A 21876-nucleotide genomic window follows, 5' to 3' on the forward strand; every position below is an offset into this window, starting at 1 on the left:
GAAGGAGAGGTGATAACAGCAAGGGTAAAGTTTTATTTTACTGCAGCTTTAAAAGAGCCAGAAATAGACCTGATAATGATCCTCTTGAGATGTACATTTTAGAGCCTTTCAGAGAGCACGAATTGACCCCTCTGGTGACCTTTTCTAGAGTAGATCAGCTCAGAGCTGATCATTCCCAAGCCATGCAGTGGAGGACAAATGTACATTTTGGTGCTGCAGGCTAATTCACAGCCCACAGCAATCCCCCTGAACCAAGCAGATAATGACAGGACTCCGACGGTTCACCCAGCCTTCCTGGTGGCAACTTCCCCTCTGTCAGGAGGGCCCTGTGGCCATCTCCCACTAGTTGCCTATCTCCATGCTGGATAGTCAGTCATCCTGCTCTTACATCCTCCCTTATCTCACCACTGCCTTCAGAGGAGGCAGGTGGGACATGAGCTCTCCTGCTCCAGCTCCAGCATGATGCACAGAGTGCAGCTTTTCCTAACAGTGCCTTCTACCAGCATTCAGAAAGATCTGGTTTCTGACCATACTGCTGCACTGTGATTTGTGCTGTACACATGGACAAGGTTTTATCAACTTCACTTCTAGGCCTGGGCAAAAGAAATGAGTAAGAAAATAAATGTACTCACAAATGCAGCTTGCAGAGATGAGCTTGATGTTCTCAACCACTGCACTTTGAAGAGAAGGGCAACTGCACCATAGCCCTTTGCTGCAGAGAAAACAAGGGTAGTGCTGTAATTGAAAAGACAAAGTTTGGTTTAGGACTAGAAGGATGCCAGGTGAATGGTTTTATATTCACTAATTGAGCTTATGCTCTACCTACTAGCAAGTCTCCAGGTTTTTAAGCACACATCTAGACACTTACAATGGCACTCCTGTGTCATGTGCCTTAGAAAGAAATCATGTTTCTGTAACCCAGTGTAGCTGAACTGTGTAGTGACTAAAACAGACTGCATTCAAGTCATTGTTAATGCAGCCAAAAAAAAAAATCCTAATTAACTGAGAAAATAGGTCAACAAACTCTTAAATATTTAAAGAACTATCACATATTATTTTAAAAAGTTTCTTATGATGGCATAGCTCTTTATGAATAAATTACAAATACCTATGGCCTCTTTCACTGTTTCTCTAGGATTAATGTTACTAGACTGCTCTGGCTATAAAACCAGAACCTTCCTCTCAGCTCTTTCCCCACAACCCAGCACTGCCTCTTTCTAGGCTGACTAGAGCAAGGGAAGGCCTCATGGAGGTGCTTGGTTGGGAGAGTGGCGCTTCAACACCATTCTGCCTTCTGCCAAACTCTGTGTTCTGCTAAATTGATGTGCTCCAGTGTTATTAACAATAAGACCAGTAATGGTGAGCTCTGAGGGATACAGCTCCTCTGAATTAGTAATGAGTTTTGCTACTTTGTGGCTCTCTTGACTGAGACCTAAAGTGCCTGTGTCTTTTTCTTGACTTCTGAATGATGTTCTGTTTGTTGTAGTTGCCATGACAGGAGGAATGGAGGTCTTATCTCTTCTTAATGCTGTTAAAAACATGAGCACTGGTTAATTTATTAAAAGGCAAATCATTCAATCATCCTCATTCTTAACTGACTTACCTTATATGGAAATTAGTCTGTGCTCATTCTTGTAACAGATTTCTGAGAAAAACATGTCAGAATTAGGAAAACAAAGGCACAAACCACTCTAATATTTACTGAAGAGACACGTGAAAGATTTGCCCTATATCCCTCTCTAGGTGCATGACTGGGCTGGTCACAGACATTCTGCTGGAATTGGGATTTCAGTTCCTCCAGGGCAGCTCAGCCTGCAGTCACCTGTGGGCCATGCCAGGCTGTCATCCCTCAGCGAAGTGACATGGTTTGGGGCCAGAAGTACTGAAAGCAGCTAATGTACACCTCCCCTGAGCCTATCTCCCCACCAGCCAAACAGGCATCAAACATAGTTTCGGCAGTAAAAATGTCTATGACTAGTGCAATGCTTGAGCTACACTTACTCAAGAAAAAAATAAATTAGAAATAACAAAATGTAATGTGGAGAGGTTGCACTAAGCAAGACAGCTGATCCAAAGCTTGGACATCACAGACATTTCCAGCATTGGTTGAATTGCCAATAGTGAGCAAAAAAAGCCAGACATGCACCGATTTGGCCAGCTCCAAGAAGGGTGACAAGACTCATAGGAGAAGCCCCAGGGCCCTGTGGGCCCAGCAATCAAGGTCAGCAGGGATGTGTGAGCTCAGGCTCTCCCAGATCAGTGTGGGATGTGGCCCCAGGCATTTCAGAGATCTGGCTGACTGGCTTGGCCAGCCCTTTTGGCACAGTTTCTGCAAATAGTCAGGACCACAAAAGCAAGGAAGACAAAGCAGCAAGGTCAGGAACCCAGAGAGTAAAACATTCAGCGGATACATGTGTTATTTATTCACTCACATTTAAATAATAATGACAAATGCCTGTAAAAAAGCAAAGGAGAAGCTCTAACAATTTCTGCAACATTCAGCTCCAAAAAGACAGCTGCTTAGCAGCAAAACCAAACGACAAAGTAGCAGCCTGACCTGCAAAGCTGGTGAACAGCAGAACAGACCTCTCATTCCTCCTGGCAAGGTGGACCCTTTCACTGCCCCTGCCAGGCTCTTAAGGCTCGTTGTGTCTGGACAGCTCTACAGGACTCTCTTCCTTCCTTTGCTTTCCCTTCTCTCTCCTGCCAGCTCGTCCAAGGCTAGGAGAGGGCAGAGAAGGACTTGGGGAGTCACAACTTCCCCTGGACCAGGAGCTGCTCAGAGATCTCTCCCAGCCCCTTCCTGCCACCGAACTGCTTCCCCTCCACAGGTCTTGTCTTGGTAGCCCTCTTTCCTCATTAGTGTGTGTGTGACTCTCTCAATAAAACATTTTGCTACATGATGTATGAAGGACCGTGTCTAAAACCACATTTTACTGTATATTTAAGTGCATGTTTTGCTGATTTACTACTGTTCTAGAGAGTGTTTCCCTCCCCGAGCAGGGCAGGCCCGTAACGGATACATCAGCTCTGACTAATGATTATTAGTACATCCCAAGGTTATGTCCCACAATCAAATAATGTGTAGGAGGGAAGAGAGACTCCAGCTTGCTCGGCTGAGGACAAAGATCACAGATAGTCTCTTTCAATCTTCAGATTGCAATATCCATTACAGATTGCCACCTTCTAATGTCAAAGTATAATTTGTTGTTGAGAAAATGTGTTGCTGTTCCAAAGGTGAGTCAAAGATCAGGCTGGCTGTATATCAGAGCATGTTGATGTACATTAAGAACTGATGGCCAGGTACCAAGGACATCGGGCAGCTGGTGCAGAGGGAACGGCAGCAGACGTGACTTGCTGATCCTTCCTGTGCAAACACACGGCCCGGAGTGGGAAAATATTTAACCCAGTCGGAGTGAGGGGTCACCAGTAATTGCCAGTGTCTGAGGCAGCACCAACGCGACGTGTCAGAGGCAGCAGCTGCCTGCAGCGGTGTCTGCCCGCGCGGCTCGGGGCAAGAATCGTGCAGTATCTGCGTTCCCGGGCGGATCCGTGCGGGCCCACGCCGCGGGATCCATCCTCAGAGATCCATCCCCAGGATCCATGCTCAGGGATCCATCCCCAGGCATTCCCAGGGCAGCGCCGGCCGCCCCGCGCTCCCGCCGGCCGCCGCCAGGGGGCAGCGTTGTCGCGGCGATGGCGGCCCCGCGGTCTGGGCCCGTCCCGGCGTGGCGGGGAGCGCTCGGGCGGAGGGAGGGTTTGTAATCCTTCCCTGCACTTATCAGTGGCATTTCTACTTAAATGGTTTCTACTCTATCTTAATTATCAAGCCACTAGAGAGCATACACCGTTGTCCCCAGTGCTATTTTAAATTCCCAACTGCAGTTTGTGGGGATTTCTTCTTTTAGAAATCCACTACAAACGCTGCTGGGAAAACAATAGGCAGGGTGGAAGTTGTCTTATGTCCCCTTCTCCTGACAGCTTCCTGCTAACAAGGACGTTTGTGACAAGGAAAAGCAAACCTCTCTCCAGTCCCAGCAGTGCCACGTGGTGTGTCTGGGCCCCATGGTCAGAGCTGAGCCCGGCTGAGCTCAAGTGACTCCAGCAGGTCACAGCCCCGGCCAGAGAAGGCTGAGGCAATGCTGTCCTGGTGGATGATGAAACCCAAGGCTCTGAGAGGACTGTATTTCTTACTGGAAACATCTGCCTGTCACTTGGCATTTGAATGAGCAGTTGGAAGCTGCTGGTAGGTGCTCGTGTCATGGTAATGACTGTGACAGGCCTTTTCCATTTCCTGAGGAGGAGATGGTTGTGACATTTGCTTTGAGTGCAGCTTTGAAGTCACTGAATTTCTCTGGTTGAGAAGAATTTCTTCCTAATATCTGTTCTAAACTTACCTTCACTGTAAAGCCATTCCTCCTTGTCCTATTACTACTTGCCTTTGTAAAAAGTCCCTCTCTACCTTTATTTTAGCCCCTCTGTTTGCAGGGGCTCACAGAACTTCCTGTTAACAGCTTGCAGGAAAACACCCTGTGTGGTATCATGGTCTCTTTAGGAGGTTCACTGCCACCCAACTCTGCAGCTGCTTGCCAGAAGCTCCTTCCCAAAAAACACCCACTAGAGCACACGGCTCCTGCAGACAGCATGCACGCGTGCAGTCTGGTTACAGCCATGGCAAGCAGTGCAGCACAAGTCACATATGCCAGAGATATCCACACAGTGTCATCCTTCCTGTGCAAAGCATGGGGGACATGGATGCAGCACGGTCCATGCTGGCCACGTCAGCCACAGCAACACCCTCTGGGAGGCTCCCTGTCCTTGATGTCTACAAGGGCTAGTGCTGTTCTGGGCTCACGCTGACAAGGGCAGTTGTGGCACCTGGAATGTGAGGCCAAGGACGCAGCTTGTGTCTGTGAGACTGGCTCCTCGATCCTCCCTTCTCCCTATCTGCCATGCTTACACATCCCCCTCATCTTCCTTGACTCCTCTCTTTCTCTGACCTTCTCTCCTCCCTGCTATCTTTTCCCCCTGAATCCAAGGTTTGTCCCACCTGTGGACAGACTTGGTGTTGCAGGTGCTGTTAACTAGCTCACCTTGGCCTTCCATGGCAATACAGATGCAGTTTCCTGGGTCCTTCTGCTCCTACCAGGTTCTCCTCCCCAGAATGACCCCAACTCTTCCTTCAAACACTCTGAAGTGTGGTCACCTTACACATCAATGTCCCTTTGCTACCTGTGAAATCTTGCTCTTCCTTAGGGCACTGTAGCTCCTTTCAGCTTCTCCCTGTCTTTGTGACAGTCAGAAATTTTGCTTGTCATGCTCAGGAGCTTCCCAGGTCTGCTCCGTTAGCTAAGGCTTTTGCCAGGCCCTAGTCACCAGCTTGTGTGCCTCAATGTGCCCCAAGGTGCCTGCATGTGGCATTGTCTCCTCCTGTCCTCTTCCTAGCCTTGATGTGCCAGTCTTCTCCATCTTGTGACTCTGAGCACTCTTCTGTCTGATCAGACACAGTTCCAGCCCTTTAGAGTGACTCCCTTTGTGCCCAAGTGGTCTGAGGCAACCTCATTTTGTAGGTCCTGGGCAAGGAAGTCCTTGCCTTGCCCAAGAGACCAAACTGGACTGAAAGCATGGTTAACCACAAACATAGGCAACTTTATTTCAGCAACTAAGTCAACATTAGCACTTGCATACATGTAGAGGAGTAACGTGGGCAAGACAGAGCAGGCCTTCGGCACTGAGGCGGCCTTTGGATCAGCAGGCGTTGCCTCAGCAGGAAACAGTCATGGTCTGATGCAACCTGCACTGGATCCTGTCCATTCTCCTGCTCAACCTGCAATTCCCTGTAGGTTCTTCAGGAGGTCCCGCATCTGAGTGAAGAATTCCATCAGCTTCTTGAGTGGAAATGGGCAGGTCTTAATCTCTTCCACTGGTGCGGGTATCGAACTTGGCTTCTGAGTGGGGGTTGGTTTTGGCCATGGCTTAGAAGTGGGCAGTGTTGGTGGCCATGGCTTTGGAGGGGGCAGTGTTGTTGGCCATGGCTTTGGAGTGGGCAGTGTTGTTGGCCATGGCTTTGGAGTGGGCAGTGTTGTTGGCCATGGCTTTGGAGCAGGCAGTGTTGTTGGCCATGGCTTATAAGTGGGAGGTGGTCTCGGCCATGGCTTCTGAGTGGGAGGTGGTCTTGGCCATGGCTTCTGAGTGGGCCATGGGGCATTTGTATGATGAATCCACGGTTGTGAGGTGGTTGGATAATGACTCCATGACCGAGAAGCCTCTACTTGTGGAAGCAGTTCCATCTGGACCAGAATCCAGTCATAGAAGTGCTGAACAGAAGTGTATATTCCAGGCCGTTTTGCTCTGGCGCAGCCTCTTCCCCAACTGGTCACTCCGACAAGCCAGAAGAAGTCAGCGCTGTTGTCTTGGCACATGAGTGGACCCCCACTGTCACCCTGCAGAGAACCAGAGAGGATTAAGGGGGTGTTGGGTGGCCCCTGTCAGCACTGGTGCTGCCTCCTTCTCTCTCACAGCCCTGTACAGAGCTGTATTCTCAGCTGAGCAAGCTTCTGCTCAGGTGCTGGAGCCTCCAGAAGCTTGGCTGGGAGTGGGTTGGGAGCCTATGAAGTCAGGCTCTCTCTCAGCTCTGCACAGTGCTTCTGGATGTGCAGAGGACAGATGTTCCAGCATTGGCATCTGGATCTCTAGACTGCAAAGAGCACTAGCAGGGCCTTTTGGGCAGAGTGCCAGGCCTCTGGGACAAGGGAGGTCCTGGGCTAGGCCCTGCACATGGGGAATGGCTGGGAAACCCCAGCAAAGGTGGGGTGCCAGGGATGAGAGTGACTGGCCAGGGAAAGCAGGGGCTGGACTGTGTTGGGGTGGTGCTGCCTGCGCTGCTGGGGGCTGAGTGACTTGTCACTGAGTGACATTCCTACCTGGCAGGTGTCGATGCCACCCTCTGGGTAGCCAGCACACAAGTTGTGGGTATGGACATCCCCCTGGTACCACTCACTGCTGTTGCAGACCTGGACATTGATAAGGTGGACCTTGGCCTCCTGCAGGACATCACTTGATTGTTGAGCTGTGAGCACAGAAAGGAATGAGAACCCGGCAGCTCCCTGCCACTTTCCCCATCTGGAGGCGATCCCCTTCCCTAGGGTTTGGCTGTGCCTCTACAGGGGTGCTGAAGCTCTCTGTCCCTGCCGTCTGCTTTTAGAGAGTGGGCAGCCTTATTCTGGCTTTGGCCTCTGCTGTCAAGAAGCCCAACCCATCTTCACAGTGTATTGAGCTTGCCCTCTATTTTTGAAAACTCACATCTTGCAGTGGTGGCACCCCAGCCAGCGACATAGCAGGTTTCCAGCTGTGCCACGTTCAGCGTGGCGTTGGGCACGCAGACCAGCTGGATGTAGGGGCTGCACTGGACAGGCTCGTTGAGTTCCAGCAGCGCGATGTCGTTGCTCTGGTCGGCAGGACCGTACTCCTTGTGAATCAGCAGCCGCTTAATCAGGCGCACCTGGGCCTCAGGGCCCGGCTCAGTCAGCTGGGTGGCCCCGATCACCAGGCGCATGGCGCTGATGTTCCTGAGGGCACGTGGAGAGAGGGGTGAGAGGCAGCAGAGCCTGGAGCTGTGGCAGCCCAGCAGTGACCAGCCTTCTGCTTCTTGAGGCAGAGAGGAAAGCAGCACTGTGGAGGCGGTGACTGCTCTAGCATGCCTCAGGCTCTGGGAATGTCTAGGAAGCAGTGGCATGTGCCCAGCCTTCTCCTGAGCAATTTCTCAGCTGGGCTCTGCATTGCCCAGGCACTGGGCATACTGCAAAGAAATGAGATGGGAGAAGCGTACGGCACTTGCTGGTAGGGCACCCATGATAGGGCACCGCTGATTTTGTGGGGATATCCCTGTTTCTTGCTCCTGCTTACCTGGACTCAGCAAAGCAGTGGGCTGCTGTGAGGCCCCACTGTGTGCTGATGAGGGACCCTCCACACAGATGCCCCGTGCCTGAAACCGAGGGATCTTGGATGCTGACAAGCCAGGGCCAGGCCCCTGACTCAGCACTTTTGCCACCCACGACGCGTGTCATGCCTCGCTCAGCATCAGAAGTCAAGGGCCGGAGCCCACAGCTCCCTCTGCAAGTAGAAAGTCATTTCCATCTGCTCCATGGCTTGCTGCTGCTCCAGCAGAAGCTCCCCACAAGGTGTGTGGGGACAGCACGCCAGGGAAGGCCACGGGGTGTGTGCCTGTCCCCAAGGCACTGAGGCTTCCCCATGGGGTTCGGGAGGCTGTGGCCTGGCCATGAAGGACAAGCAGGCCCTCTCCAGGCAGCCTCCAAGTGCTGCCCAGGCTCCCTCCCAGAGCCTGGAGCCACTTACTCGCAGGTGTTCCACACACCCTGCACAGGCCTGAACGCGGCCAGCAGCACGAGGAAGCAGAACAGCAGCATTGCTGCCCGTGGCTCGTGCCAGCTGCAGGAGCGAGAACTCCGTGTGCCAGCACAGCCGCAGTGCCCACCAGCACTGCAGCGCCCGCGGCCCTGGGCTGATGTCACAGAGCAATCGGTTCCATGGTCTGGGCACTGCAGACTCTGGCACAGGGGCACAGGGAGCAACATGGAACCATGGAATGGTTTAGGTTGGAATGGGCCTTAACAATCATCCAGTTCCAGCCCCTGCTTTGGGCAGGGACACCTCACACCAGATGGTGCTCAAAGCCCCATCCAAGTGGGCCTTGAACTTTTCCAGGGATGGGGCAGCCACAGCTTCTCTGGGCACCCTGTGCCTGTGCCTCACCACCCTCACAGTCAAGAATTTCTTCCTAATATCTATTCTAAACCTGCTCTCTTTCAGCTGGAAACTATTCCCTCTCTTTCAGCTTAAAATCATTCCCTCATTACTTGTCCTTATAGAAAATCCCTCTCCAACTTTTTTGTAGGCACCTCTGCTTGCAGGATGAGGGTGTGCAGGCCCTACAGCACGGGAAGCACAGATCCATTTGCCAGCAAGATGGACAATTTTGTTTTTATTCTTTAAAATATGACAATTTGACTGACTTTTCCTATCATGTAGTACCTAAGTAAAAGTCAGTTTGATCATACATGTGTGGTATTTTGGCCTGTGTATCTAAAATGGAAAATACCTGTGTCCCTGCTCTCCAGGATGAGTTCTCAGCCAGTCAGCACTCTCTCTGAAGGACTATGAAGTACTAAGTGCTGCCTACAAAGAACAAGGCATAGAGAAAAAACTGATGAAAGCACATGGTATTAGGAAGCATTGAGATACATCTGATAAAATCTAGCTTTGCTTTCCGTGCCAGCCCATATATTCTGAAAACCTCCTGAAGATCCTTAACCAAACAAAAAATAAACTATGTAATCAAAATGGTATCTAAATATTAAACTGCTGACTGATACAGATGTATACAATTTATATGTGTATATACACATATTGTTCTAGTTACACAGTGCTTTCTACCCCTTTTTCTGTTTTCAGACAGAGCAAGGAAAAGACACACACAAAGAAGAAAACAATGAGAAACTTGAAAAAGAGTCAAAATGTGTATTTGCAAACCAAATTAAATTTTTGGACACCTTAGTGTTTAAGCACTTTCTTTTCAATCTTATTAAAAGTGCCCAGTTTTCAGAGAGTACCTGTCTTCCCAGAGTGATGGTTACCTGATGTGTCAATGGCAGTTGAGCATCTGCCATAATTTCTTATTTCTGGAAATATGGACCCCATGTGTTTACACTTCAGATTGTCAGTCTCTTTTAAGGAGTTGGTGAAACATTTGCATTGGTTTTACTTATCTGAGTTGTTTTCCCATTCTTATGATCACCCTTTTTCTCAGTGAGAGGTTGAATTTCTGGGGTAGTAATATCCACCTACATAAAAATGAGGGCTCAATACATTTTAAAAGGGAGAGCCATTTAATCATTGATGAAGGTACAGTATTCTGAGTAAGTCTTAAACCACCAGAGGTCACACATAGGTTTCTTCCTTCCCCTTTTCCTCTTCCAGCTTTTTTAAAAAATGTGTTTGTTTGCCAGTAGAGCTGGATTTTTGATACAACAAGGTAGCTAAATTTCATGTATGGAAAATACTGAAAAATAACTGCATTCAATGTTTGAGCAGACCTAGTGATTCTAAACACATATTTTCCTGTGAAAATTAATGGTGTGCCCAGAATATGAAACTGTGCTGGCTTGCAAGACTTGGCAGATTCATAATGCATTATTTTAGTAACAAACAGGAGAAATTAAAAGGATATGGGTGTTTTTTTGTTGTTGTTGTTTTGGGGGATTTTTTTGTTTGGTTTGTTTTGCGTTGTGGGGTCGGGGGTTTTTTGGGTTTTGTGGTGGTTTGGGTGTTTTTTGGGTGTTTTTTGGGTTGTTTTTCCGGTTGTTTTTCCCTTTAAGATGGATACAGCAGTCAACACATTTGGAGAAATCTCATACAATGTTAATTGAGTAATATCAGCTAGAACCACAACTTCTGCTGGCATGAGGGTCATCTAGACAGTTCTTTTTTTGGTGAAGATGCTAAACAGATGAATATTTGAATGGGATATATGTCTCATGCTGATTTGAAATTTATTAGAGAAATACAGACTTTGGATAAACTACATTGTTCCTGTCTTCTAATTTCAGCCAGTAGCAGCATCCTCTGTGTGTGGGTACAAACACTGGTATCTAGGTGTAGATGTTAAGTACATATTAATATTTGTTTATTCATACAGTTTTGTGGTATTATGTCTTGCAATTAGTTGAGACATGCTTCAACTCTAAATCAATTCCGATACAACAACAAAAAAAATTATCAAGGGTATGTAAAATCGAGTTGGAAGTGGGTGATCAGACTCTTCCATTAATTAGGAAAAAATCAGATGATGGAATGTGTGCTGCAAAAGCACCAGTGACTGCACCAAATAAGCTCAAATCAACAAAAAGCTAATTAAATAAACATAATAATTATCTACAATGTATTCTTGAAAGATAGGAGGGGCACAAGTATCTACAAATTCCAGAACAGAGGGAACAGAAACCGTGGAAGATGCTGGAGTATTTCAGAAGCTAGTCAGGGCCCTGGGCCGTCACTGACACACAGACAGACACACAGACACAAAGGGAGTCCAAGTTGAAGGAGATCAACTCCACTGTCAGCTCTGGCTTCTCAGGAGACTTGGGGTGCTCCATAATACCAGGGAGGGATAAATAACTGAGCCACTCATTAACACAAACCAGTTAGCTCCAGTCTCCAGGTGTGGTCGAGTTCCCTAGAAACTAAGAATCCACACTTACCAAGAATCCATGCCTGCCAGCCCTCTCATTTTCCAAACTGTAAAAAAAACCAAACAATAGTAACGCCCAGGACAACATTCAGTCCAAATTTTTCACTTCAAGTCAAAGGACTGATTTGAATAGATGAATAGCACACTTAGGATCTGCATGATTCATTTGGCAAAGCCTATTAGTTCTTTCTGGAGAAAATCAATAATAATTCTCATCTGTTTGTCAGTGAGAATTTAATGTAGGCTAAAAAGTCACTGAGAGTTTTATTCAGATTGAAGTCTGCTCAAAACAGAACAAAAAAGATGAGTTTGAGAAAAATGCTTAATAAAGTCTTTTAAAAATGAAAACTGCTCCAGACTTGACTGTTCATCAGAAGAACATTACTTAACTTGCTCAGCATTGCTGTACCAGAATCTGGCAGCAAGTTTTAAAAAGGAACCCTTTTCTCTTTCTTTACAGTCATAATTTATAACAGCTGAATTACTGGCTATAAATACTCTTTTCTTTCTACTAATGTATTATGCTTCCGGGATTGTTCAGAGCAAATATTTTGTTACTAAGAAAATAAACTCCTAAACTGAGGCTTCTGGAAAAAAAAATTAAAACACATTCAAAGTAGCATCTATTCAAAGACTATCACTGTGCCATCTTGACAGACTAAATTTTATTTTCACCAGTATTAAAAAATATTGAAATTTTTCACTATATTTATTTTTTAAACATAGGAAGCTGCTGCTTGCCATATACTGGAGCATATTTATGCATATGCCAAAATTCAAGGTCCTTATTCAATTGAAAGATAAAAATCCAAACGGGATGAGTTAGCAGAGGGAGTTTGCTGTTGAAAGCAGAGATAAGCAAAATACATTCCTAAAAATATGTGATCAAATTATGGAACATAGAGGAGAATGATTTAATATACATAATGATACACACGGAGGAGTTTTTCCTCACATAGTATGCACCTTACTTTAAAAGAAAACATAAAAAACCCTACCAAAAATCATCTGAAAAATCATCTTGATACCAGTAAGATTTGAATTTTGTTGGGTTTTTTGATATTGCCCTGATAGATAATTAACATGAGATTATTTGCTACACTGATATGTGACAGTGCAGGTACATACAGCTCTTTATGCCGTTTATAATCAGAGAGGTTACACGTTTTGGGTCACAAACAGGCGCTACGATCGCAAACACGACACACGTCAGGCTCCGCTGACTGCGGCGCTTCTGTTCTGCTCCCTGACTCACACAAAATCTCACATATCACAATTCCCCCAGGTTTTTACACCTGCAGAGGCCAGAGGGAGGAAGTTTGTGAGCACAGGACAGCACAGTACTGTGGGATTTGGCTCTGGCTCGGGGAGAGATCCATGCGCGATGCTCACAGCCAGCCGGGCTGGAAAGATACAGGCTTCTCACATTAACACTCCGTGAGCTGCAGCAAACTGAGTTACCAGATTAGCTGGCTCAAATTGTGTCATACTCTTATTTTTAGCATGCTATTATGCCTCTGGGATATATTTTATTTATCAGAGAATTGGACCAGATAAACAGATGTTGTAGCTGTTTTCTAAAAAAAAGGCTTTATGCAACTCGCTGTGAGGTACCTGAAGGACTGTATGTTTAGGAGAAGGGGCAGAGTGAATGTGTGAGGCAAATATAGTAGTCCTGAGCCACTTCTGGGAAATTAAAGTTAATTTTTCAGGCAAACAGAGACCAAAAATAGATTAAAAAATGGGTTTTTGTAATTTTTATAAGAAAAATAGAGATTCTCCCAACATTTCTCTAATTTGAAGCAATATCAGGAAACAGAACAAGGAAGAATTTGCTGGAGAACTTGGCAAAATATGTCAGCAGCAGTTTGGGATTGTCAAAGGACTGACAGTGACTCTAATGGATCCATCAGTGAGCTTCAGGTCTGCATCATGTGGGTGTTCCCTTTCAGGGGAGCTGCGAGTCTCAACAAAGAACACAAGAACTGTAATTTGCATGGGTTAAGTTGTTCAGTGTCAGCACAAAAAGCTGAGTTCTGCTTCCCCAAGCATCATCTTGGAAAGCTGCCCTGGTTTCTTGGCTACAGGACAGGGTCTCTACGAGAGCTTGGAGAACAGATGAGAGCATCATCTTGATGATGACACCAGGTTCAGTTAGGGACAGCTAACTGAGAGAAGCTAAAATTTAAAAAAAAAAAAAAAGGAAAAAAAGACTGTTTATCACTTACTTCATCAAGCAGTGTTGACAAGAAGTGGCAATACTACACAGGGAAGGCATTGGGAAATAAAACAATTTTGTGACATCTTGAGTATGGGCTGTGCAGCAGAGAAAGGATAGAAACAGGGAAGAACTGCAGTCACAATGCTAAAGAACAGAGGGAGCACAGAATTGCAAAAGCTTTTGTCAATAGAATTTCATACCCAATTATTGTCACAGGACTCAAATTTTATTTCCTGCATTTTCCTGGCAGAATACCAGTTCTCACATGATATCCATAATTTTTTAATCCTATCAATGAAATTGCCTTTCCTTCAATTTCCTTTCAGTTTCATTATTTTATTCAATTTCCTTTCAGTTTCATTCTTTCCTTCAATTGTCTTTCCTTTCTATTTTCTTCCCTTTCCAGACACCTGATTTCCCTTAGAAGTTGGAATTGTTTCATAAGAAAACTGACCATGAATAGTAAGTTTTCTCTTACAGAGATGAACCAGCACCAGCATGCCAACATCTGCAGGTCTTTGATTTTGTGACTGTTATACTAGGTGTAGCCCTCCCACACAGGATGCCACCCAGAGGCTTCTTTCCTTTTTCTTACCTGGGTGACAAATGGTTGTGCCAGGTGGCAGTTTTGAACCCAGGCAAGAGCAGATGAGACACAGCAGCACGGGATCCTTGGGAGATGCACAGCCTCTTCCGTGGGCTGCAGCTGCTTGCTGGCTGTGGGCTGTCCCTCAGCTGATGGATCACAATCAATTCCTAATCTCACCTGCTTCTGGCTGGGGCTAGCAATACAGTCAAAGTTCATCTGAACCTACCAGGCAGCCTAAGAATTCACAAGTTATTTTGTTACTTAACAAATTCAGGTGTTCCTATCAGCGCAGCAGGGCTCTTTTCTGTGTAATAATTCCAAAAGGTTTTGATTTACCTGCCCTCCCTGCCCCTGACTATGATCAGAAGGGTAGGCGGCAGGGAGCAAAGCCTGATTCAGCAGCAGCTATTGCTCATTTTCTTGTCACTCTTTAGGTCACTGGCTGGCAGAAATCTCTGTGGAAATGCGTCTAAAAATATTTTGAAAATTTGGCCTCCACTGATGAGAAAATTAAGTGGTGACTCATGCTCCCATCAGCTCCAGACTTGATAAATGCAATTTGGGGGACTGAGACGCTGATGCTCCACCGAGACTGCAGTTTGCTTAGGGGAGCAGCCGAGAGGCCTCATTGGCATTCATTGTTTCCAACCCATCTCTCTTGTCCTTTTAATCACTAATAAATTTAATTTCACTTCTCACTGAAGATCTCACTCTCCACCTTTCTGGCAAGAGGAACAATCCAGAGGCTGCTTTCATGACCTCTGCTGCAGCTTTAGATGCCAGCACAAAGCATACTTGCCTGGAGCAATGCCTCCAACCTGCATTTCCCAGCATTGCTTTCTCTAGTCCTTCACAGCTTGTCCATGCAACTCCAGAAGATTCCTTACCATCCCGTAGGGTGCTCTCTCTTGAATGAGAATTTTACAGGAACAGGACACATCAACTTGGAGGAATTTAAGTCAAAATGCCTCCTCATAGAAGCCGCAGTCTAATGATCACGAGCAATAGTGTGGTTGAAGCAAGAAAATGGCAAAGAGGAGACCACATCCCTCATCCTTCTCCTGACGTTGTTCTGGCAGGATGCTGTAAGTTTTGGTCTGGGAGACTGGAGCTACCCCATGGAAATAGGGACAAAAGATATTTGGTTTGTAAGATGCTGGAAAGGGCAGGCCATCAAATCTAAAGTAAAATACTCTTCCTTTAGTCTCATCATGTGCTACATTATCCCTGAGCTTTGTTAGAACGATGGCAGGGCTCTTCAAATAGCTTCCCTGGGGAGACTGCTCTGCAGCTTAACAACCTTGCACTGGAGATGTGCAAGTGTAACCAAGGGCAGAATTTAGTCTCTTGTCTATTTAATGTGTTTGCTAGGGACTGCATGTGTTCCTGGCACTTTATAATAATAGTACTATAAATGCATTTGGATTATAACCAAATGGAGAAACTATGATTTAGCCCTGTACTGTGTTGTAATTCCCAAATGCATCAACATCTATTTAAGTGTAAAACAGTCTACAGTTTACAAATATAATGCTGTGATTGTCTGCTTTAAGGGTTCTGTATGAGATTATGATTCAATACAAAACACAATTCAGTGTCTGAAATTTCATTTTTAATGGCAGAATAACATCAAAAAGTAGCTCTTTCTCCATATGCAGTCTTGCAAAAAAAAAAAAAAAGTATCCCAGGGACTTGGCCCTTTCTAGTCATTTCTACATATATAACTGCTCATCTCTTATGCACGTATGCACTTGCACATAAATCAGTGTGCTTGCAGACAGACCATATTTCATCTTGCCTTCTAACCTCCCGCTGTCAAGATATTTCCACAAAAAAATGTAACAAATAAAACTAACAGCTCCTTTTTCCTTGACTGCCAGTGTAATGTAGGACTACTTCTGTACAACCAAGTTCCTTCTGCTCTGTGAACAAGCACAACTGCGCAGCTTCCTCTGGGACCGCCTTTCTACCACATAACCTGCTCACACTGACTAAAGGATCAACAAGAAAAAACACCACCACATCTTTGATTTTAACTACAGTAAAAATTGTTTATCTTGCTAAGTTACTGGAGTTATCAAAAGCTTTTCAATTTAATGCACAAAAAGGGAAATAAAATATTTCAGTAATTCAACACAAAGTGCTAACATTGCCCGTGACCTCTGAAGTGCTGTTTTATTGTTTGGGTGGGTTTTTTCCTCTGCTGTCGCTGGATGGGATTATAGAGATGCAGGAATAGAAAGCGTTGATGATCAAGAAAATCTTCATGTTGTAACATGGGCAAAGTTCTCATTTGCCATCAGTTTTGCCTGAATATGTTTAATAACAGTTATAATTACAGCTAGGAAGTTGAAAAGATTCAGAGTTGTTCTAACCTTTTACTGAAAACCTATATAGGTTCAATGAATTAATTTTCAATTGATGACAATTAGCAGCATTCTGAGGACTTTCTTTCCCCAAGTTCATAAAGTATTTCCAGATAGTTAAAGGGCTTTTGTTTTAAAAAAACAAGGAAAAAGTTTAACAGCTCACCCACAAAAGAATAAAACAGATAACAGAGGTAAAAATGTGACCTGAAGGATAAATAATTTTATCGTGTTTTCCTTTTAACAAAATTGAATTCAAAACCATTCTGTTTATTAAAGACATATAGCAAGTCATAAAACAAACATCTTAACAGTCTTAACAGAATTGATGTGCACAATTCAGTTTCATTTAGTATGAATTTAAAACATGTATTTCAGTTTAGCTTGATATTCCCTTTAGACCAACACCTCCAACACTCAAACACAATATTTAAGCTGCCCCAAAGCAATCAACAAGGACTTTGTAAAGAGACTAACAAAACTACATTGTAAAACACTTTGAAATAATCTTAAATGTTGAAAAAAAACCCCAAAAACAAAGGATGTGTTCAGTGGAATCTAAGCAAGTTGTTGGAAGTACTGAAAGGCAGAGATTCAGTACACAGAGGTAGCTCAGTAAGGGTACTTGCAGTGTTCTGATTATTTAGCGTTGACACAACCGCAGTCAGCTACTGTCTGCTTGAACTCCTGCTATGTATTTTGAAAAGGGAACACTGCCTCTGGACCTGCTGTCTCACCATTCAAAACCAACACAAAGAGTCACTGATTTCAGTGGGATTGGGACTAAGTCTTTATATTCTCTGGAAATTCAGGCTTATGGAAGTAGAACATAAAGAAACTGTCCTGAGTCCAGACGCTGTCCCCTGCTACAAGTAGGTTTTTTAAACCCAGAGGAATTTTTTCCCATATGGAATCAGTTATCACTTAGAATATTTAAGGAAGTGGAACCTTGAATTTGGCCCAGGAACTCTCTATTTCCTAGTGCTATCTAGGGATGCACTGATCAAACTGTGAACTCACTGTCCACTGCCCAGTGGGAAGAGAGCAGAGCCCTGGAGACATGGGCAGTGGACAGTGTCCCTCAACCCTCTTGCCTACTCAGCAGGGAGAGCTTGATCCCCTTCTCCAGGGAAGGAAAGAATTCAGCATGTGCCACCTCCCATAACTTTGTCACATGGTCCTTTTCTTGGTGTGCCGGTTCTGAACAGGGTAATGATGTCAGCTCCCTGCAGTTTCTCATACAGATGGCAACAGGAAGTGGCCATCAGATAAAGCACCTAGGATTGGTACCAGATTATTTTTTTCCTGTTGTTCCCAGGACTGGAAGTAACAGACTAAGTAAACCAAACACATTTTTTGTTTTTCAGTAAGGCAAAAGGATATGAATTTCACATGCTTATTGTCACATAGAAGATCTTCAGCTTGTGTAAAGGCTTTCAGCCTTATCAGAGCTCTGATAATCTCCATTTGCTACAGACTTACTCTGAGGTGTTTGCACTCAGCCACACCTTTAGGCTGTAATGTTAACCATGACACACATGGAAGCTCTGCATTTATATTGATCTCCCATTGACCTATTCCTTTCCTTACTTAATATTTTAATGCACAATTGCCAGCACAGTTTTTGCAGATGGGCACACCCCCCAGTCTGGACTAAAGCATGTTTCTGAAATCTTAATCTCCCAGACAAGGTGTAGTGCTGGCTGCATGTGTAAATATATGCCTGCATTCCTGTCTCTTCAATGCCTAGAAATAGTATCTTGTATTCTTTTTTTACCTAAGTTTATTAAAAAGAGTAATATTATTTTTTAAAAAGTTGTGATTGATTGTCAAATGAGCTAAGATAGCGTTTCTGTTACTATAAGGATCCTTTTAATTAGCAAAAAAATAATAAATCGTCAACTTTCTTATCCTCATAAGCTACTATTCATTACCAATGCAGTAAGAGAGAAAACATAGCTTGGCTTACTACAATAAAGGCTCTGTTTCAGCATCCTAAATTCTCTGTGCAGGTCTCTGTGCATTGCACAGGGGGAAGGAGAAGAAAAAAAGAAAACAAAAAATTCGTGTTCTTCAGGGGTAAATGATAAAAAGATCTCATAGCTGCAAACACAAATACTTCACTCATAACCCAAGCACCAGACCATTTCTTTGAAGAAGCTTATGAGGCATTTAAGATATACAATGGCACAATATCATACAATGGAATTGAAAGAATTTTCTTGAGATACCATTAACTTTGAAGGAATGTCTAGACAACAGTGTCAACAAATGCAAATAATTCATGCTTTTCAGCTTCTATCCATTGGATGGCCCCATGCTGAGTATACACAAACTCAGAAGAAAAAGGCATGTCACAGTCATATGACTAGGGAGTGTAACAGAGTCACACAGAAATTCAAGTCAATCTCAGAAAAAAACCTTCAGAAAGCTCTTCCCCAAGAGAAGAGCTGGTAAGCCAGCAGTGGGATAGGCTCCTGGTCATTTTGGCTAGTTTAAAACAGAGACTTGCTGCTGGTGCACCCTGGCTTCAAAGCAGGGGCAATGGAAGAACCAGCTGTCAGTCATGACCATTCACTCAGTTAGAAAAATAAACTAATGGACTCCAAAATACTGTACAACTTCTTGCAGCAACCAACAAAGTGGCTTCTGGAAACAATGCTTTTGCCAAAAATGCATCTGTAAGGCACTTAACAGGTATCTTTTAATATATATATATATATAGATAGATATATATAAAAAAATAAAATATGCACTAAAGCAACATTCACAAAACCCAGCTGTGTCAATTGTCCGTGTGTACAGTATAGTACATATATACATTCACTGTGACACAGGCCATCTCCACAATTATACCTTCACGGGTGCTTTGGGCTGCCTGGTTAATTTCAGTGCCTGTGAACAGGAAACAAAACAGTCACTTTTTTATACCTTTAAAAGACAAGTAACAGCACAAGGTAAGAGTCTCATTTATAAAGGGCAACAAAACACTGCGTGTACCTCTGAGCAGCTGAGAGAGGAGTCAGCGTGCAGCTGACAGGCTGTGGGCTCTGAGATGATGTTTGTGTCTCTTATAGCCCACCACAACCTCCCCTCACACAGGGAGCCTTAACAGAGGAACCACAAGGACTACGGCTGCTGTGCCAGTGAAGGAAGAAGAGATGGGTCTCAGATGCCTTTTACAAAGCGACCATTTGGACCCCACTCAAACCACTCGTGGCACAGACAGAAGAGCTTCAGACCCACTCAAGGAAAGACAGTGAAGAAAATGTGTGCCAACATCTTTGTGTCCCTGGCTTCCTTCCACATGGCTCAAAGCCTGCTCAGAGGATAATCACTGCTGCAGTGGTGGATGTCATGCACCTTTGAAGTTTATATCCTCCTTTCTGAGAAAACGTAAGAATAAGCCAAAGTCCATCAGTCCAGAGGTGATCTTTGCCAGGGGACACCTGACATCTTTGTAGCTCCATTGTTGCTGGGGAAGAAAGAAACCCCTTTCTTTTTTGACGGCAGGGTCCAGCTCTGCGTTCCTCACAGGGCTGGCCAATTATGGCAGCTGAGCTATTTATTCAGTGTGTGACACTGAAGTTCAGCCCAGTGCTCATGCTTCCAGTTTGGCAGGAAGCAGCCTCTCTAAGTAAGGAGACAAACATGATAGGCTCAGAAAGTGTTAGGTTTTCAGCTGCTCCTGTGCAGCAGTGGGGGCACTGGGAAGGATGCTGGCTCTTGGTATGCTCAGCAGCAAAAAAAGCTCTGCGCCTTCTTAGGTGGGACAAATTGGCCCAAGTGAGAGGAATTTAGACAAATTAGCAAATTCCTGAAATTTGGAACCTCCATTTTTCTGAAGAAAGTCTTTTGGGAGAACAGCCCTGACAGACTGGCATTTGTCTGATTTCTTGTTTCCAGCAGGTTGGCTGAACAAGCAATTTTCAGTCTGAGAGATGCCTGATGGGGCTTCTTATTGTAGATATTAACCTTTAATATTGTACACTTAAAGCTTGTAAGCACTGCTTGAAAATCACTCCAGCACAAATGTAAACCCTTAAAAAAACCCCAAACCTTTAAAAATAAATGGGATATATTCCCCTCAGAAACACCAGCATTTAACTATTGTTAAATCCAGCCCTTTGAGATTAGTCTTTTGGATATTATTCAGCAAGAGACTTTGGAGAGGGAGACATCATTCCACACTTTGTTTGGGGAAACAATTTTTTAACTTTGTAGTTTGGCAGATTCTGCTGCCATATTTACAAAGTAGAAATACCTTAGTGTAGATGAACCTCTAAATATTTAAATTCAATTTCATACAACCCGATCACATGTACTATCATAATTAAGTAAGAATGTCACTGCAGTTGAGTACTGTGACTGGATAACTGCCTCCCTCTGCAAGAGAGATGCCAAAATGAAGCCAAGGTGTTTGTAGAAAATAAACATCAAGGGTGATGATGACATGTTTATTTTCAAAGCAGGAGACCATTATCCAGTCACAACATTCACTTCTATTATACTTATTGCAACTGTACCAGACCCAACCTCATTGATTTTTTTCAAAGAGTAATTAAAATAACATTTGTGAATAATACAGAAGACCAACTGAAGAAGCTGCAGCAACAGAACAACAATCCCCCAAAGTGGTTCTACAGTGGCATTACAGTCTGCTTAGCACAGGAGGTTTATTTGATGCTTAATGAATAAGAAACTAGTGCTGGTGAACTGTAAATCTCTCCAGTACTGGTTGACTGTTCTGATGCTGTTTAAAGGCTGTTTTAATTTGCAGCAGCTGACAGGAGCCCCTAAAGGCCATTACTGCCCTGAGAATCAGGGAGGTCTGGATGAGCTGCAGCCCCACTCCTGAGATGCTGAAGAGAAGTCAGCATTGCAGGGATTGTTCTGTCACCAGCACCATAAACTTTAGGCTGTCTTTCTACAGAAATAGCATGGAATTTTCTTTATACCTCCTGTAAAGTGCCCTGATAATTTCTGATTTAAAAAAACCCCATGTTTTCAGACTGATGGATAATTGCCACTGGATTCTCAGATTTTAACTTTCAGATACTCAGACCAGTATATGAAATATATTTTCAGTATATTCTGAAAACTGTGAGTTTTCCTGCTTTTTACAGTTCAGATAACACATGAAAATCACTGATTTGGGATTTTAGCATGCAAGACAGCAAGGTTACTTTAGTGGTGTGAAGCTGTAAAATGACAGCCACTGGGTTTTGCTGAAAATTGGAAATATGAGTGTTAGCAATAAAATTTCTTCCGTGCTAAGTGGAGAATGCAGGGTGCTGATGGAGCTGGGCTTCTCATAGTAGACCTCAACCATCACCAAAAACGGCTGCCAAAGGTTGCTTCAGTTGCTGCAGCTTCTTGATCTTTATTATGTCAGAACATTAAAAGACAACATTAAATTCAATTTCATGGACTA

At 44.4% G+C, this 21876-nt stretch overlaps 2 protein-coding genes across 2 annotated transcripts in view; both read right to left on the reverse strand.

Annotated features, from left to right (window-relative positions):
- Positions 1 to 5822: 5822 nt before the first annotated feature.
- LOC121339796 (acrosin-like) lies at positions 5823 to 8426 on the reverse strand. The gene is made up of 5 exons (XM_041411885.1): positions 8356 to 8426; positions 7906 to 8112; positions 7303 to 7568; positions 6924 to 7069; positions 5823 to 6443 (listed from the first exon to the last, which is right to left on the reverse strand). Exons 1-5 carry the CDS (start codon positions 8424 to 8426, stop codon positions 5823 to 5825), a joined length of 1311 nt encoding a protein of 436 aa, XP_041267819.1.
- Positions 8427 to 15607: 7181 nt separating this feature from the next.
- SLC10A7 (solute carrier family 10 member 7) overlaps positions 15608 to 21876 on the reverse strand; it is a 140635-nt gene continuing 134366 nt past the window's right edge. The window contains exon 12 of the mRNA XM_041412199.1: positions 15608 to 19337. Within this exon, the coding sequence (XP_041268133.1) occupies positions 19293 to 19337 (45 nt within the window). The 3' untranslated portion in view covers positions 15608 to 19292. The remainder of the gene's footprint in view (positions 19338 to 21876) is intronic.

This window comes from Onychostruthus taczanowskii, unplaced genomic scaffold, assembly GCF_017590055.1.
Source record: "Onychostruthus taczanowskii isolate IOZ18803 unplaced genomic scaffold, ASM1759005v1 scaffold38, whole genome shotgun sequence".
Lineage (NCBI taxonomy): Eukaryota > Metazoa > Chordata > Aves > Passeriformes > Passeridae > Onychostruthus > Onychostruthus taczanowskii.